Source organism: Vigna umbellata, chromosome 4 (assembly GCF_029865625.1).
Source record: "Vigna umbellata cultivar VRB3 chromosome 4, Vumbellata_1.0, whole genome shotgun sequence".
In the NCBI taxonomy this organism is placed as follows: domain Eukaryota; kingdom Viridiplantae; phylum Streptophyta; class Magnoliopsida; order Fabales; family Fabaceae; genus Vigna; species Vigna umbellata.
In genome coordinates this window covers 41,109,308-41,127,706 of record NC_142168.1, presented here as the reverse complement: position 1 = coordinate 41,127,706, position 18,399 = coordinate 41,109,308, and the positions used below count along the sequence as shown (strand labels likewise).

General features: G+C 41.5%; 1 protein-coding gene across 2 annotated transcripts; it reads left to right on the top strand.

Annotated features, from left to right (window-relative positions):
* Positions 1 to 263: 263 nt before the first annotated feature.
* Positions 264 to 14,232, top strand: LOC148200221 (uncharacterized). 2 transcript variants are annotated; one of them, XM_088114168.1, is made up of 8 exons: positions 264 to 402; positions 11,024 to 11,397; positions 11,466 to 11,688; positions 11,771 to 12,430; positions 12,509 to 12,768; positions 12,849 to 13,016; positions 13,095 to 13,199; positions 13,323 to 14,232. In XM_088114168.1, the coding sequence occupies exons 3-8, from the start codon at positions 11,650 to 11,652 to the stop codon at positions 13,483 to 13,485; spliced, it is 1,395 nt and encodes a 464-aa protein (XP_087970294.1). In that variant the 5' UTR covers positions 264 to 402; positions 11,024 to 11,397; positions 11,466 to 11,649; the 3' UTR covers positions 13,486 to 14,232. The 2 variants fall into 2 exon arrangements, with proteins under 2 accessions (XP_087970294.1, XP_087970293.1); XM_088114167.1 differs by lacking the exon at positions 264 to 402 and adding an exon at positions 5,290 to 10,024.
* Positions 14,233 to 18,399: the final 4,167 nt, after the last annotated feature.

Below are 18,399 nucleotides of genomic sequence, written 5' to 3'. Positions count from 1 at the left end.
CCCGTAAATTTTGGAATGGTGGGGGACATGGTGGGGTGATGGTGGTCACCCACCTCTTTGACTATTAGGAACCTATTATTGGAGGTGCTGGGTCACGGGGGAAGCTTAGCAAGGTGAGAGCTTTCATTTTGGCATGTGAGAAAGGGAGAGAGAGAGAGAGAGAGCAGCCAAGGGAGGAACCCTTTCTCCCGTTTTCAGCCGTCCAAAGAACACCCATGGGAAGCTGTTCCAACCTTAGAAGGGGCTTAGAGGAGGATCTGAGTTGGGCATCTGGTGAGGATGAAGTTCTTGCGCCAAGAGCTGGAAGAGGAAGTGAAGAGCTACTGAAGTTCTTGGAAGATCTTGATCTGCACGTCTGGGAGGAGATGGATCCCAAAATTTTACAAAGAAAGTCTACAAGAGGTAAGGGGAGTTGATTTATTTCCTTGATTTTTAAGATATTTGGTGTTTGCTGCAAATCTGGGTAAAATCTGGGAAGAAGGGATGAATTTTGGGGTTTCTGGAATCTGACGCGATTCTGCAGAATTTCTGCAGAACGCGCGTTCGTCCAATTTTGGTGAGTCAAAATTGGACGTTCGTCCCAACAGTGCTCGACCAATTAGTGGTCGGCCAACTTCAGAACGTTCGTCCAATTCTGGTGAAATTGCACATTCGTCCAAAATACTCAGTGGTCGTGCGTTCGGTTTTGAACGAACGTTCGTGTTCGTCCGTCAAGTCAGTATTATGAGACGCTCGTCCAAATCGTATAGTGAATTAATGAGCGTTCGACCTTAACTTGATCTTTAACATACGAACGTCCATAGGTTGTAAAGAGCGTTCGGTCGTACTATGGTTAACGAACGTTCGTTCTTTGAGGATGTTTGATCTTTAAGCGCCCGTCCAAACAGTAGTATGGCACCCAAGGGTTTAGCGTTCGGCCTAACTGAATGATCTTAGCGTTCGGCTAACTAGTTGAGCGTTCGGCCTTGGTATTGTGGTAATTATGAGCGTTCGGCTTTGAGCTAGTATTCTTAAGTTTCAATCGTTGAGCGTTCGTCCAAACAATGGTCAATTAGATATGACGTTCGGTTTTGGCGTTCGGCTTTTGAAGTATAAGTGAGCGTCCGGTTTTGGAGTATAAGTGAGCGTTCGGTTTTGGAGTATAAGTGAGCGTTCGGATTTTGGATATAAGTGAGCGTTCGGTTTTAAGTGTTCGGTTTGGATCTTGGACGTTCGTCCTTGGTTTAAGGAGCGTTCGTCCTTGGTTTAAGTAGCGTTCGTTCTTGGTTTTAGGAGCGTTCGTCGTTGGTTCTGTGAGCGTTCGTCCTTGGAGTTCGGGAGCGTTCGGCCTTTGATGAGGATTGATTCCAGAACGTTCGTTCAGACAGCATCAGAGTGGGAAATAGCGTTCGGCAATTATGCATGAATCCGTGGGAGTACTTTGAAGCAATTATTGAGAATTGTTGGTTATTTTCCTTGATCCTATATTGGTTTAGTTATACATATTATTGAGAATATGTATGACTTCGTGATTGAGCACGTTCATTCTATTGGTTTAGTTATACATATTATTGAAGCGCCTCTATCACGGATTCCAGTAGTCTGATGTGGCCAGACGCATCACTCTCGGCAGGCTGAGGATGTGACCCGGGTGCCATTTGTTCCCTCTGGTAAGCAGAGAAAATAATCATTAGTTAACTTTGGACGGTTTGATACACTCATCAAATGAATGTTGAGTACACAGCACAAACATAGTATGCTCATAACCTACAGTGTTCCTTAAGGAACAAAACTGCTCTGATACCACTAATGTAACATCCCAAAATACAGTAATTACCATAAATTAGAATTAATTACAATTAACAGTAAACAGCAACAGTCTTTACATTAAACTCAGCGTTTAAAAGCCGAACGGCTTGAATACAAAAGAACGTACGCTCAAAACAGAATTCAGAGATAAATAGAACGAACGGCTCTACAAAAGACTTGGCCGAATGTTCAAACTACTCTAACAATTTAGAGTACTAATCTAACGAGCGCTCTAAGGCTCGGTCTTCACTTCAACCTCCACCAGGTTAGCTTCATCCAAAATTTCTTCTTCCAGCACTTGTTCAAGGGGCGTACCATCATCTGCTCACATCCACAACGGATGATCATTGCATTTGACAAGACGGAGGTACATGGACAGTAGACAACACAAAGGAAATACAAGGGTAAGCTTATAATATTTAATTTATACAATCATCACATACATTTACCATTCAATCCACTCAAACAACATGTAAGCTTATCAATCCACAATCATATAGATACGTATATAAAAGACAGACCGTCCGGACTGTATGAACCGTGTAGCTACAGGCGTCCTTGCACCCGAGTGGTGTGGTAACTGTATTGCACTCGACAGCTGCCACTCGAGGTTAACTCTATCCAAAGTACCCCTAAGGAATAGAGCCTCCTGCCATTCCCACACATGAGTACTCCCTTCTACGTGAAGATGAGTATCACGGAATATCAGGATGGACCAAGCCAGCATTAGCATGCCCACAGTCATACTTTACAAAACTTCAATAATCAATCATATCTGAGACGTTCCTCCTTGGAACGCTCGTTAAAATCCATTTCCAATAATTCGTTCAAAATATCATTCGTCCATATTAAACATTTCTCATATTCACATTTTCATTCTGTGTTCCACTCTCTTAAATTCACGAACGTTCATCACTCAATCAATAGGGACTAACATGTTACAGTACTCCTACATCCTCGTTTCTGAACAAAAGAAACGAACCATTTATCCACTTAATACGTTTCAACACTTAAAAATTTGAAGGTACTGACTGATCTTAGAAGATATGGATGATACTTAGAAAATTTTTAAGTATAAAAACTCCAGGTAGAATCCAAAGGATACAGTCAGTAAGAAAATATTTAGATACACAACCAAATATGATTTGATTTCAGAAAACAACACTGCCAGTCAACGAACGAACGTTAATTAACAATTTGGACGAACGCCAGTTACGTTCGCTCAGAATTCAATGATAAGGACGAGCGTTCAGTTATAAAACCGAACCCTCCTTGGACGAACGCTGGGTCAATGACCGAGCACAAATCAGAACGAACGCTTGGTATAAACCGAGCGCTATCTAGGACGAACGCTTCGGTATAAGACCGAGCGCCAATTGGGACGAACGTTCAATATAATGACGAACGCTCTGTAAAACGAACGTTCGACACAAGGTCGAACGACATTAAGGACGAACGCTCGACTTAAGGCCGAACGTCATTGAGGACGAACGCTCGACTTAAGGCCGAACGTCACGTATTTATAAAGTTTCAAATATTTATCTATACTGAGCTGAATCGAACGCTCATTCACAAAATGGGGACGCTCGTTCTCGAGCAGAATTCTTTCCAAATGAAAGAATTCCAATCTAAGTTATTTTAATGAAAACCGAACGGTCTAATACCGTACAGTGACGAGCGTCATTTAGCAAAGGGAATGATCTAAAATTTCAGATTTTCACAAGCTTAACAGAATTTTCCAGATTTCAAATTTATAAACTTTATACTTTCATTTCCAGATTTAATTCACCTCAAACATTCTCATCATACAGATTTCGACATTTTAATCATTCCAACCACACAATAACCATACTCCATTCATACATAATCAAATCAACATGCATTTAAATCAAATTCAACATCAAATATAATTCATACAAGCAGTGTTCGTTCATGACAGATCCATCCAAACCAGAATTCATATCAGATATCAGTAACCATTCATAACAGCTCAACTTCATATTTTTCACACATGCAATCCAGATTTCACAACAAACGAGTACAAATTAAACATATAAGCTTCCCTTACCTGGATAGCAGTGTTCGTTCAAATGCAAGGACTGGATTTGTCTCTTACGGCTTTCTACCCTCGGTTTCACTAAATATTTCCACTTGATCTAAACACCAAAATCAGAGATTGCTCAGAAACAGTCCATGCATGAACCGAGGACATGGTTTCGAATGAAACCCTAAATGGACGAACTACTATAGAAAGGAACTTACCAGCTTAGAATCTAATTCTGTTCGGTCCAAACTAACGTCCACATCTCCAGGAGCGTTCTTATGGTGCTGAAACGAGATCGGAGAAGAAAATGAGAAGATACAGTAGAGAGAAGGAGACTGGTTCTAGAGAGAAGTTAGAGAAGATGAAGGGTTGAGTTTTCGCGAGGAAGTGGGTGAATGCAGAGAGTGAGGTGAAGTGTTTTTAGAGAAATCATTTTCTCCCTCCCACGTCAAACGGTCATGCACTCACTTACTGCCACCTGTTTCCCACTACAGATTTCCTAAGGTTCTAAAATGACACATGGCAGGCTTGCATGCGGTGCAAAGTGGGTTTTTAATTTCCCTGAGCAGTGATGTGGCGTGTATTAATGGTGATGTAACAGGGATTTGCAGTGCTGATTTTCTAGGGTCTCACATTCTCCCTAACTACAAAAATTTTCGTCCTCGAAAATTAAGGGATACTAAAGGGTATACGGGAATACTTTGTCTCTGCTTGCAAATCTTCAACTTTTCTCGTAATGTCGTCATTCTTCTCGTTCCAGACCACTCTTCACCCACCTGATGGATTTTCTTTTCAAACACTTGGTTGGGGTATCTCCCATACTTACTGGTTGTATCTACACAATTCGGTATCCCTAAATATGAACATCTTCTAGCTCTAGCACATTATACGAGTCTCCATTATACTTCCAGAGTGGTGATGGTATCTTCATAAGCTACTGTCCCAATGCGTCTACAATCCAAGAACCTTCGGTAGCAGCTTCCTGGGACAAGCGACTTCGTCCCACACTCATGTCTTTAGCAATTCTTCAGTGTTGACTGGTTTCAACTATAACGAACGGTTATGTTTGGGTAAAGACTAAATGTTTATGGAAAGATAATAAATTACAGGGGAACCCTGAAATAAGGAACCAGTAGATGACTTTGAAAGGTTAACGGATTGGTACATAATACCGAACGGGAGAAATTATCATTAGGAAGAGTCACAAGTTTTCCAAGAGGAAAAGAATTAATTTTGAAGTATTTTACTATTGGATTAGAGTGTGAGACGGATAAACAGAAGCAACCGAGGAGAGAAAACATGAAAGATTAATCTGAATATCCCGGAATAAATTGATTATTGAAAACTAAGACAGTATATATATATATATATATATATATATATATATATATATATATATATATATATACAGCAAATTCAAGAAAAGGGCATAAGTGACGAACGTTAACGAACGAACGAAACCGGGCAGTCAAAGGACCCGAACGTCCGTTCATAGCCGAACGTTAAAAATGTTTGGCCACAATTGGTCAAACGATTAATCACCAGAAACAAAATAAATAAAATTTAAAAGTTTTATTCCAACTGACAGTTACTGGTTGAAGAATTGAGTATAGGTCGAGTGATTGAAAGAGAGTATCAAATGTATCAGGTTTAGGCAGAGAACTGATCTTCTTGATCATTTGGAGAACGAGACTTCATCTGACCCCTAATTGATTCAAAGCAGACGTTCATACAAATATGCGAACGTCAGAATTGATCTACTCGTCGAGCCATTCCTTCAGAATGATAACTGAGTAAGTCTTCAACCGGATGCTCAACTTACTCTTCAATGATTGCACGGAACTTAGAGATGAATTGAAAATGTCTACCAGAATTGCTACCAGTTTGGATTCTAAGAAGATCAATCTACGTACCTACTGTGGAGTTAAACCCATCATTATGGTTAGTTTTCAAACCAATGATCATAAAGCAAAATTTCTTGGTCAGCCTACCCTCAGTAATTTTAATAGTACCTCTACCTTATGACCGATCTATAAAGGTAATTGACTTAAGTTCTAGGTAACCCTATCCTGTTGTCGTGTGATCTTCAAAGTTCCATCTTTTCATTTTGACATGTTACCTTATAACACATAAACCTAGCTACTCCTGCTCGTAAACCCTCCTACTAAATTGATCGTGATGACCTTGCAAAAAATCCATCTCTCAATCCACTATAAAGGACAAAAATTCTTTTAGCTGAATTTCCAATACACTGCCCATTCGTAACTTAAATCTACTCATTACTTACTTTCGATCGGTTCTACCGAACGCTTCACTCCCTACTCCCAACTGAGGCCCCTAATAACGTTCGCATCATTACTTAAAATGTTAAGTGCCTGAAACTCTCAACTAACCCAACTCTCGGTTTATCACTGCTTACCCACGCCCTATTATTTGTACTTTGCTCATCCAGTAACTCACACTTTGAACAATTCTACACACAATTCTTCTTATCCTTAACACTCCTAGCAATGCTCTCAAATGTTTCATTCTGATTCATCCTTCTTGTACGCTAGTAAAACGTGCGTACTACATAACGAAACATTCAACTCCCCGTTCTCGGAAAGTATTCTCCGAAGTTAGTTAATTCTAGAAAATTACACCCTCACTAATATCATAATAAGCATCTATCTCAATGTCGGATATTAAAACTAATCCAATTGCTGGTGTATACACTATCAGACCAAACTGCTTCCTTATCACAATAACTAAAACAGCGTACATTAAGGCATTTCATACCGCAAGAATGTGCAGGTGATAAGCGTACCTGAGCTTGTTGTTTCAGCGTACGTTAAGGCATAGACTCATCCCACTTATGCTCGACTACCTCTTCCTGGTTGACCTCTTCCAACATTTGGTGACCCCAACCCTGCTCGTCCTCCCATGCTGCACTCGTTCTTGACATGTCCACTTCCCCCACATTGATGGCAATATTTTGATTCCACCAGTTGAGGACACGATGATCGGAAGTGTGGTCCTCCACACTTAAAACATTTTATGTTCCTTTGCTGTTCTGACCGACCGGTATTCATCAAGGATTGTGACTGAGGCTCACCAAAAGTAGATGGTAATACTGGATGAGGGTAAGGCGTCCTCCTTGGGTTAGTGTTATTCCTAGTGATTCCTATGATCTCCATCAACTGTCTTTGAGTAGCTTCAGAGTGTGCCCTCGCAGCCTCCAAACTCTGCAAGGCGATCGTGTTTTGCTGTATCAAAGCAACGTTCTGCTGTTGAAGCGCCTCTATCACGGATTCCAGTAGTCTGATGTGGCCAGACGCATCACTCTCGGCAGGCTGAGGATGTGACCCGGGTGCCATTTGTTCCCTCTGGTAAGCAGAGAAAATAATCATTAGTTAACTTTGGACGGTTTGATACACTCATCAAATGAATGTTGAGTACACAGCACAAACATAGTATGCTCATAACCTACAGTGTTCCTTAAGGAACAAAACTGCTCTGATACCACTAATGTAACATCCCAAAATACAGTAATTACCATAAATTAGAATTAATTACAATTAACAGTAAACAGCAACAGTCTTTACATTAAACTCAGCGTTTAAAAGCCGAACGGCTTGAATACAAAAGAACGTACGCTCAAAACAGAATTCAGAGATAAATAGAACGAACGGCTCTACAAAAGACTTGGCCGAATGTTCAAACTACTCTAACAATTTAGAGTACTAATCTAACGAGCGCTCTAAGGCTCGGTCTTCACTTCAACCTCCACCAGGTTAGCTTCATCCAAAATTTCTTCTTCCAGCACTTGTTCAAGGGGCGTACCATCATCTGCTCACATCCACAACGGATGATCATTGCATTTGACAAGACGGAGGTACATGGACAGTAGACAACACAAAGGAAATACAAGGGTAAGCTTATAATATTTAATTTATACAATCATCACATACATTTACCATTCAATCCACTCAAACAACATGTAAGCTTATCAATCCACAATCATATAGATACGTATATAAAAGACAGACCGTCCGGACTGTATGAACCGTGTAGCTACAGGCGTCCTTGCACCCGAGTGGTGTGGTAACTGTATTGCACTCGACAGCTGCCACTCGAGGTTAACTCTATCCAAAGTACCCCTAAGGAATAGAGCCTCCTGCCATTCCCACACATGAGTACTCCCTTCTACGTGAAGATGAGTATCACGGAATATCAGGATGGACCAAGCCAGCATTAGCATGCCCACAGTCATACTTTACAAAACTTCAATAATCAATCATATCTGAGACGTTCCTCCTTGGAACGCTCGTTAAAATCCATTTCCAATAATTCGTTCAAAATATCATTCGTCCATATTAAACATTTCTCATATTCACATTTTCATTCTGTGTTCCACTCTCTTAAATTCACGAACGTTCATCACTCAATCAATAGGGACTAACATGTTACAGTACTCCTACATCCTCGTTTCTGAACAAAAGAAACGAACCATTTATCCACTTAATACGTTTCAACACTTAAAAATTTGAAGGTACTGATCTTTTAGAAGATATGGATGATACTTAGAAAATTTTTAAGTATAAAAACTCCAGGTAGAATCCAAAGGATACAGTCAGTAAGAAAATATTTAGATACACAACCAAATATGATTTGATTTCAGAAAACAACACTGCCAGTCAACGAACGAACGTTAATTAACAATTTGGACGAACGCCAGTTACGTTCGCTCAGAATTCAATGATAAGGACGAGCGTTCAGTTATAAAACCGAACCCTCCTTGGACGAACGCTGGGTCAATGACCGAGCACAAATCAGAACGAACGCTTGGTATAAACCGAGCGCTATCTAGGACGAACGCTTCGGTATAAGACCGAGCGCCAATTGGGACGAACGTTCAATATAATGACGAACGCTCTGTAAAACGAACGTTCGACACAAGGTCGAACGACATTAAGGACGAACGCTCGACTTAAGGCCGAACGTCATTGAGGACGAACGCTCGACTTAAGGCCGAACGTCACGTATTTATAAAGTTTCAAATATTTATCTATACTGAGCTGAATCGAACGCTCATTCACAAAATGGGGACGCTCGTTCTCGAGCAGAATTCTTTCCAAATGAAAGAATTCCAATCTAAGTTATTTTAATGAAAACCGAACGGTCTAATACCGTACAGTGACGAGCGTCATTTAGCAAAGGGAATGATCTAAAATTTCAGATTTTCACAAGCTTAACAGAATTTTCCAGATTTCAAATTTATAAACTTTATACTTTCATTTCCAGATTTAATTCACCTCAAACATTCTCATCATACAGATTTCGACATTTTAATCATTCCAACCACACAATAACCATACTCCATTCATACATAATCAAATCAACATGCATTTAAATCAAATTCAACATCAAATATAATTCATACAAGCAGTGTTCGTTCATGACAGATCCATCCAAACCAGAATTCATATCAGATATCAGTAACCATTCATAACAGCTCAACTTCATATTTTTCACACATGCAATCCAGATTTCACAACAAACGAGTACAAATTAAACATATAAGCTTCCCTTACCTGGATAGCAGTGTTCGTTCAAATGCAAGGACTGGATTTGTCTCTTACGGCTTTCTACCCTCGGTTTCACTAAATATTTCCACTTGATCTAAACACCAAAATCAGAGATTGCTCAGAAACAGTCCATGCATGAACCGAGGACATGGTTTCGAATGAAACCCTAAATGGACGAACTACTATAGAAAGGAACTTACCAGCTTAGAATCTAATTCTGTTCGGTCCAAACTAACGTCCACATCTCCAGGAGCGTTCTTATGGTGCTGAAACGAGATCGGAGAAGAAAATGAGAAGATACAGTAGAGAGAAGGAGACTGGTTCTAGAGAGAAGTTAGAGAAGATGAAGGGTTGAGTTTTCGCGAGGAAGTGGGTGAATGCAGAGAGTGAGGTGAAGTGTTTTTAGAGAAATCATTTTCTCCCTCCCACGTCAAACGGTCATGCACTCACTTACTGCCACCTGTTTCCCACTACAGATTTCCTAAGGTTCTAAAATGACACATGGCAGGCTTGCATGCGGTGCAAAGTGGGTTTTTAATTTCCCTGAGCAGTGATGTGGCGTGTATTAATGGTGATGTAACAGGGATTTGCAGTGCTGATTTTCTAGGGTCTCACACAGTGTCATGTGAGTCGATTTATCATGGGAATTGTTATAGTATATGTAGTGGGTTTATAATGTGATAATTCTGGTTATTCATCTTGCATGTTGTGGCTGTGGTTTCTAACCGTGATGGTCGTACGGATACGGGAGAGATGGTAGTGCAGATAAAGTTGGATTGGAATACTTCGAGAGAGAGACGAGAAGTAAAACCTGTTGGGTCTATAGGTAGTAGCGAGCATTCTTCTAGTGACGTTCGGTCTTGGTGTTATGTATTTTCAGGTAGCGAGTGTTATTAGGTAACAGTTGATCTTGATGTTAGTGGATCTGAGGTAGCTAGCGTCCGATCTTAATTTGGTAACCTGAGGTTTAGTTTGATTACGTTCGGTCAGTACTGAGGTGTTCAGCAGAGTACTCTAGGCGTTTAACCCAGACTCAAGCGTTCTTTATTATAGTGTTCTGTCTCGTAGCGATGGTTCTTAGGGAATGATCTTAATTAGCGTTTGATCTTTTGGTATTCGACCTAATGGTATTCGGTATAATAGTGTTTGATGTTCAGTTTCGAGCTTAAGTGATCAATCTTAATGTTCGTGTAAACAGTATCCGATGTAATATAAGTTCGTTGTTTTATCGTTTGATTCAGTAATGCTATGATATCTGGGTATGTATTGAGGTTGAGGGTACTGTAGTAGGATGTCTTGATCTGTGGTTGATTGTGGACATATTGAGGGGACTAAGAATGAAATTACAAGTGGGGCACCTTCCGTTGATTTGCTCATCAACGTATCATCCGGATGAGAGTTTATTGTGTACTGGGTTGATTATTAGGTACTATGGAATGAGTGTCCAACAGGAATTAGGGTACATTGGCATGAGGATGTCTGACTTAATTATTATACGGCATTTGTATTGAGATAACTCTGCATGTTTTATAAATGATGTGTTTCAGGTTAGCTCACCCTTATCTTGCTTGTTTGTGCATGTGAATGCGATGATCGTATAATGTGTGATGTTATACGGGAGCAGTTGAAGGATTGTCACGTGATCCTGTGCAATTGGAGGAAGAGATGGAAGATCGTTTTAGAAGGATTCAATGTTATCTTTGCAGTTGCGTCTGAGCTTAAAACTGATGTATAGATTTTAGTTGATGTTTGGGATGTTTTGTAATATTACAACATTTAAGTTTTGAAGATATATTTTAAATTTTGGGTGATTTTTTTTTGGGATGTTACAACCTAGGAGTCACTTCCTAGTCTATACTGCATTCTTTTATGCTCAACTTTTGTGGGAGGTGCAACCCGCTCAACAACAGGCAACATGAAAATCCCTGTCAGCAATATACATTCACAGAGGAGGATTGGATGCAGTTTCGTGCATCTAGAGAGTCTGATGAATGGAAGGTATATTTCTTAACATCGTCTTTCCTTGAGTTTTTATTTTACACTTATTTATATAAATGGTTTCACAGGATAAAAGGTTAGCCGCCCAAGAAAGACAAAGGCTAAACGACGCACCCCACTTGTTATCACGAGGTGGATATGCAAAACTGGAGAAGAAACTGAGAAAGTCTAGAGCGGATGCCTTGGGACTTCAGTCGCCAGACCTAGCACCTGCACTTGTGGAAGGCTGCTCGGACTAAATCTGATGGGAACATGACATCTTCCTCAGCTGCCTTGATCTCACAGAGAATTGTAAGTTCAAATTATAAGCAGTTCTTTGATTGTGTATCTATCACAGCATGTCTTCTAAGTAACTTGGTTTTTTTATGTGCAGGATGAGTTGGTTAAGCAGCAAACTCAGGGCACATTTGCTGGCCAAGGTAGGGACGACATTCTAACAACGGCCATTGGAAGGCCCGAGCACCCAGGACGTGTACGTGGAGTTCCTGGGGCGATTGGTCTTCGTGACTACTTTGGCCCTACACAGAAAACCCCCCAATCAATGAGTCAGGAGACACTGAGGCAGATGGATCTTCAATGGGAGGAAAGACTCAACCAAAGCATGAGATCAATGGAGCAACGATTCATGGAGCAGCTACAAGAACAAAAACAAATACAAAGAGCGCTTGAAGAAAAGCTGCATTCCATGACGCAAGGCAACATGGGGGCCGATGACACTCCCACACCACCTCGTGTCAGCACTAAAGGATCATGCTCTGCTGTAAACCCCACTCAGTATAACGGTCAATATGAGTTGTTGGTTGATGGGGATCCCCCACGCATTGTGGCTGTCGGACGAGTGCTTGAGGGAGGGGAGACCATTCATGGTGTTGCCACATTACCCCAGCACGTGCGTGTGACCATTGACGAGGTTCGGGATCCCCAGGCTCAGGTGCCTGTACCCACTCCAGAAATTAACTTTGTGGGGGAGGCCATAGGATCATTTATTGCCTGGCCTAGAGCATTGATCATGTCCCACATCGCTACTCCACAGGTATAATTAACTTAGTATTTCTATGTTTATTCTACAAATAATTGTTGATAACGCTTTGACGTAAATTCTTATCTTCAGTTCACACGTCCTCAGAAGCAGCCGATTCATGATACAGTCATACATGAAGATGATGACATGGTTGAAGCAGAGGATGATCCTCTATCAAAGCTAATGACAAAATTACCCAGGTTGAAGAAAGCACCATTAGAACTATATTGGGATTTGAGAGTATTTGGTCTTCCCCCACATGTGCCAGTTTATATCACATTATCTGATGCATTGGAGATGATGGGGGGAGACCGGATGTTGAATATTTCCATCATTCAGCTGTGGTGCATGTAAGATAGTCAATTTGGTCTTTCATATTACTTTTATTTACATTGTTATAGTTTCTAACAACTTAACTTTGTTGTTTTAGGTACATGGACACAATCATTGTAGACCAAGGTCGGTCTTCCACGTACGGATTTATTGAACCTCAGACCATTCAACCGTCTGGTAACACACTTCAAAACAGACAACATTATTTGCAAACATGGATGGATGAGTCAAAAAGAGACGTATACCTTGTGCCATACATTGAGGGGTAGGTGTTGTTATATGTGGTCAGTTTATTATTATAGTTTCCTTAATTAGTTGAATAACTATTTGTCCTTCGTGATAGGTCGCACTGGCAGCTGATGGTCATCATTCCCAAACAATGTAAAATTATATGGTTTTGTTCGTTGCACAGGAGGATGAAAAATGACTTGAGAACCATGCTTCAAGGGTAAGTGTTTCTCCAAAAATGACTTTGAATTTGATGTTCACCTTCAACTTTTATGATAAATATAGTCATATTGTTTCGGTGTAAATGTTGTCCGGTGTGTCTTTGTTGCTTCCAAATGTCTAGGACGCTCGCTTCTCCTCAATTGTTGTCGTTCGCGCTCCTTCAGCTCGTACCGCTCGTCTACTTTCGTCAATGGAGGGGAAGGTACCTGCGAAGATACTCCGACGCTCAAGTCAGATGTGAGTTATGGAGCCTCAGCTCTCAAGAAAGTGATTATATTATGTAGAATATTATCTAGAGTTCCTCTGGCATAAGTAGAACGTAGAGGGAACGTACATGGACTTTGCCCTGTCATTGTATTTATAGGCCAATAAAAATAACCTTACCTAAAAATCTGGTTAGTTACTCATAAATATCTTAACCGCTTATGTCAACACCCAATTTCGTCCGGATTGACTAATAGATTTGTTTTATTAATGAGTGTAAAAAATAAAATAAAAAATAAAAGTAAAAATAAAAATAAATAAAATTAATTAATAAATAAATAAAAGAAAAAAACAAAACAAAACCGTTCGTCCTCTACCGTGCGCTGCTGTTCTCCATATCTTTTTGACGTTCGGCTTCCTCCACCTGCATGCAACCGTTCGTTCTTTATTGAACAATATCACAGACGTTCGACCGCTCGTCCTCAACCGTTCGGCCGTCCCGTCTCATTGACGTTCGGCAACTCTCAAGCTCAACCGTTCGGTCATCCACAAACTTTCCAGCACTCGACCGTTCGGCCATTCGTTTATTTAGGACGTTCGTCCTCAGCCTCAACCGTTCGGTCATCTTCAAGCGTTCGACCGTTCACCCATTCAGGTTTACCGTTCGCTCTTTAATAATTGTCAACCTGATATCTGTTAATGTTTGTTAGCGTTCGGTTTTGGGCGTCCGGTATAGTATGGTTTGATGTCACAGTGTTCGGCGCAATAGTGTTGTATCCAGTTGATTCGGTTTTAACGTTCGGCCTGCATGCTCTCTTAGCGTTCGTCCAAACAGTATTAGACGTTCGTTTTATTTTAATCGTATTTTATTTTTATTTTTATTTGTTTTAATAAAATATATATATATAAAAAGAGGGGCCCATGCGTCTCAATTATTCCCTAATTATTCCTACAATCTTCCACCAACCCAATAATTTCTGCATCCTCCAACCGACACTCCTCATTCTCCAATCAAGTCTGCCGACACTTATCTCTTTCTGTCAATTTAAGCCCAGGAGAATCACCCCCAGAGGCAGGGATCTCCGTCCCGCACTCACCCTTCTCTCTGCACATCATCACAATCATCATCCACACGCCCACTGCTACTAGGCACTGACCCATCTCTGCTTATCACCCCATCTTCATCCTTACCTACGACCATCATCATTCACGAACGAGCCAACATCCACCAATCTTCATCAAACCATCATCTTCATCCCTTTCCTTTTCATTCTTCATCTCCAACACCTCTATCCTCCGTGTTGTTTCATCACCTTTACATCCTTTTGTTTCATCCATCAAGCAACCAATCGAAAACCATTATTTCTTGAACCTGCAACCAAAGAGCATCACATGCATCTCACCAATAACCCGTAACCATCCCAACCACACTTCCTGTTCACTCCAAGTTCCCCATCTCAACACCCGGTTTACACACAAAACTCCATTATCCATTCATGAACATGGCTCAGTTCAACATCTTTATCCTACAGCCATCACATACAACCACATACTTCTTCATTTTCAGAAATTCAACTCAGACCGAAACCCATTTTCCTCCGGGTTTATCACGCATATAATTCATACATCAATTAAACACAGAAGGAAACCCCAATTATTTTCTCGGCAGAACCTCTGGTGGTGGCTGTCTCAAGGTGGAAGGCAAAACAGTGTGCCCCAAATCGGAGAGGAAACCCGTTTCAAAGAAAACGAAAAAGGGAGCAGTACAACCGGTTTTAGGAAGCGCCGTCGACTCTAGGCAGCGCTGGCAGCAGGCTCGGTAGTGGCAGGCAACGCGATGATGGTGGGGAGAGCTTGATGGAGAGTGGCGACCCTGGCCGGCGCGGTGGCTGAGCTCGCCCAAGAAGCGATTCATAAAGGAGAAGGGGAAGAGCTCCGGTGACGGCCGACGATGGTCTTGACGGTGGGCATACTGGTGGCGGTTTGGATGTAGCTAGTGGCGGCCGGTTTTGGCTGAGACAGTGGCGAGTTTGCGTGACTGGGTGGAGGTACCTCTCGTTAGCTGCTTTGGAAGAAAGACCCTAAGTCTTGGTGTTTCAATGAAGAGGGTGAGAATCTTGGAAGTGTTCTGAAGTAAGGAAAAAGGAAAAAGGCCTTGGGCCCAGCTGTGGACTAAATCCTTTTCCCAGAAACGTAAATTTCCATTCACACTCCATTTCGTGCGGGCTTAAGCCCATCTGTGCAAAATAAATAAAAAAAAGAAAAAAAAAGGAATTGGGCCTAAACACACTATTTCGGGATACACCCCCAAATTTCATTCTTACACCTGAGCAGAAAGATGAATAAGAAGGATGTTGACCCAAACCAAGGAGCCTCAATTTCACTCAACACCTTTGATTTTCGCCTTTGCACTCTTATTCTTGTCGGTTTGTTTTCTCTCGCTTTATTTTTAAGCTTTTATTTCTCTATTGTTATTATTTGTTCGTCATTAGTTTTTTATCGTATGTATATGATAATTCCACTCCTGAATATTATATCTTATATTTCGTCGGATTTGTTTATAAAAAATAGGTTTAATCCTTTTCGACATCCCTATTTATGTACGAATGTCTCATATGGGTCCTCGTTTTCTAAAGTGTATCAAAATGGTCCTTAATTTTCAAAATTGATATCAATTGAGTCCTTTCCGTTAAGTTGGCTAGACGGCGTTAAAAAAATTGATGAGTGGATGCTGAGATGACGAACGAACGCTCGTCCACAAGCGAACGAACGCTCGTCCACCAGCGAACGAACGCTCGTCCACCAGCGAACGAACGCTCTATCACCAGCGAACGAACGCTCGTCCACCAGCGAACGAACGCTCGTCGACCCCCGAACGAACGGTCGTCCAGTGTGGAACGAACGGTCGTCCAGCAGTAAGAGGTCGACGAGCGTTCGTTCGTTGGTGGACGAGCGTTCGTTCATCATCTCAGCATCCACTCATCAATTTTTTTAACGCCGTCCAGCCAACTTAACGGAAAGGACTCAATTGATATCAATTTTCAAAATTAAGGACCATTTTGATACACTTTAGAAAACGAGGACCTATCTCAAACATTCCTACACAAATAGGGATGTTGAAAAGGATTAAACCTTATTTAAAAGTGATAAAAGGTTTTTAGCACAAGGACGATGCGTGCGATCACACATGTGCCTAAACCTTTAAAACGTATTTTTGGCATTTTTGACGAAAGAGAAAAGGTTTTTAGCACAAGGACGATGCGTGCGATCACACATGTGCCTAAACCTTTAAAACATATTTTTGTTTTGTACATATACAAAATATTTTAGTATTTCATTATTTTTTATGTATTATTAAATAAATATTTAGAATAAATAAAATAAATTAAAAGAACAATAAAGAGAAATAACAATAATAATAAAACAAGAAAACAACAACAACAAAAAAAATAAAGCAAAAGGAAATAAATAAAACAAAAGCGGGGGACGCCGAGAAAACGAGATGGTTAAACTATTTTTCTTTCTCCTTTTTTTTTATAGATTGGGCCTAAACCCAAACCGAAAGGGGTGTGGAAGTGATAACAGGGGTGCCCAGATCAACTTATTTCCGACAGCAAACTGGGCCTTAGCCCAGACGGACAGGGGCGTGAACAGAAGAGCAAAGAGGAACAAAAATAACTTCGTTTGGTTAATTTTTGGGGTTGGTCCAGCATTGGCCCGAAGATGTATGGAGTGCGGAAATGAAAACAGAGGTGTCGCGCGAAAGAGAAAGGGGCTTTTTTTCTTAGGCATGCCCAGGCTCGGGGCGGTCTTTTTCTGATCGAGAATCCCCTAGGGGTTCAGCATTCTTCTTCTATTCCTCACCCCTCAGATCCAACACTCTCCCGCTCACCCCCTCAGCTCACACACTCTCTAGAGACCCGAGGTCTCTTCGTCTCTCCGCAGGCTCACCATCGACTCTGTCAGACACGGCCACCGCTGCCTCAGTCGGAACACGCCTTGGCCTTGCCGGCGACAACTCGCGGCAGCAGAACCACTGGCGACCGCGGAGCCGCTGCCTCCTTTTCTCTCGTCTCGCTTGCCTCGAAGGCGGTAACCCAGGGAGGACCTCGTCTCCGCCGCACGTCCAAACCTCCACCCGTCTGGCAGCCGTGAATCGATTCCCGTCGCCACCGATACCGTTACGCTGTAATCGATTACCGTCGTCAGAAGTCGTTTTTGAGGTGCACGACTTCAACACTGTTCATATCAACAGTGTGAAGTCGTGCAGGGGGGGCACGACTTCTTCAATTGAAGTCGTTTGGCCCCCCACGACTTCCCCATTTTCGTAATATGGTTTGAATTTGCCCATTTTGGTAATATTAGAGGCATATTTGCCTACTTTGGTGCAAAAGCCGAATATTGTTGATAATTCAGGGAGGGGACCCAACATTGAGGTTAAGCTGTGTGGTATAAGGCGTTGGAGATGAAGACGAAAAGCAGAGGAATGAAAATGATAAGCTGTGATCACCGGTCTCAATAAGGGAAGGTTGTGTGTTTTCTGGGTACATGGATACTGAAATATTTTTAGTTGAGGGAAAACACTCCTGTACTTATTGTTACTTATAACTAACGAATCTTTGTTGAAACTACAGGTGCATTTTGATTAACAGAGGAAAGCGAACGTAACCATATACCGAATCACTATTTCATTCATCCCATGCATAAAGAAAACATGTCTATGGATATATAGATAAGCATGACCAAAGAGTTTTAGGTATACGAAACTTACCTTCTGTCAGGCCTCGAAAATGACGAACGTAATGGAGTCCACGTGGCAGCAGGAGAACGAGCCACCTCAGCTGTACACATGGCCGCATCAGCATCTGGCGCAGCCACTAACAGACGCTCGCGGACGCACGTGGAGCTGAGTCAGGAATCGGAAGTGGAAACCACGTGGCGACCGCTGAATGGACGACCGTTCAGCATGGGCAGTCAGAAATCAGAGGTGCAGA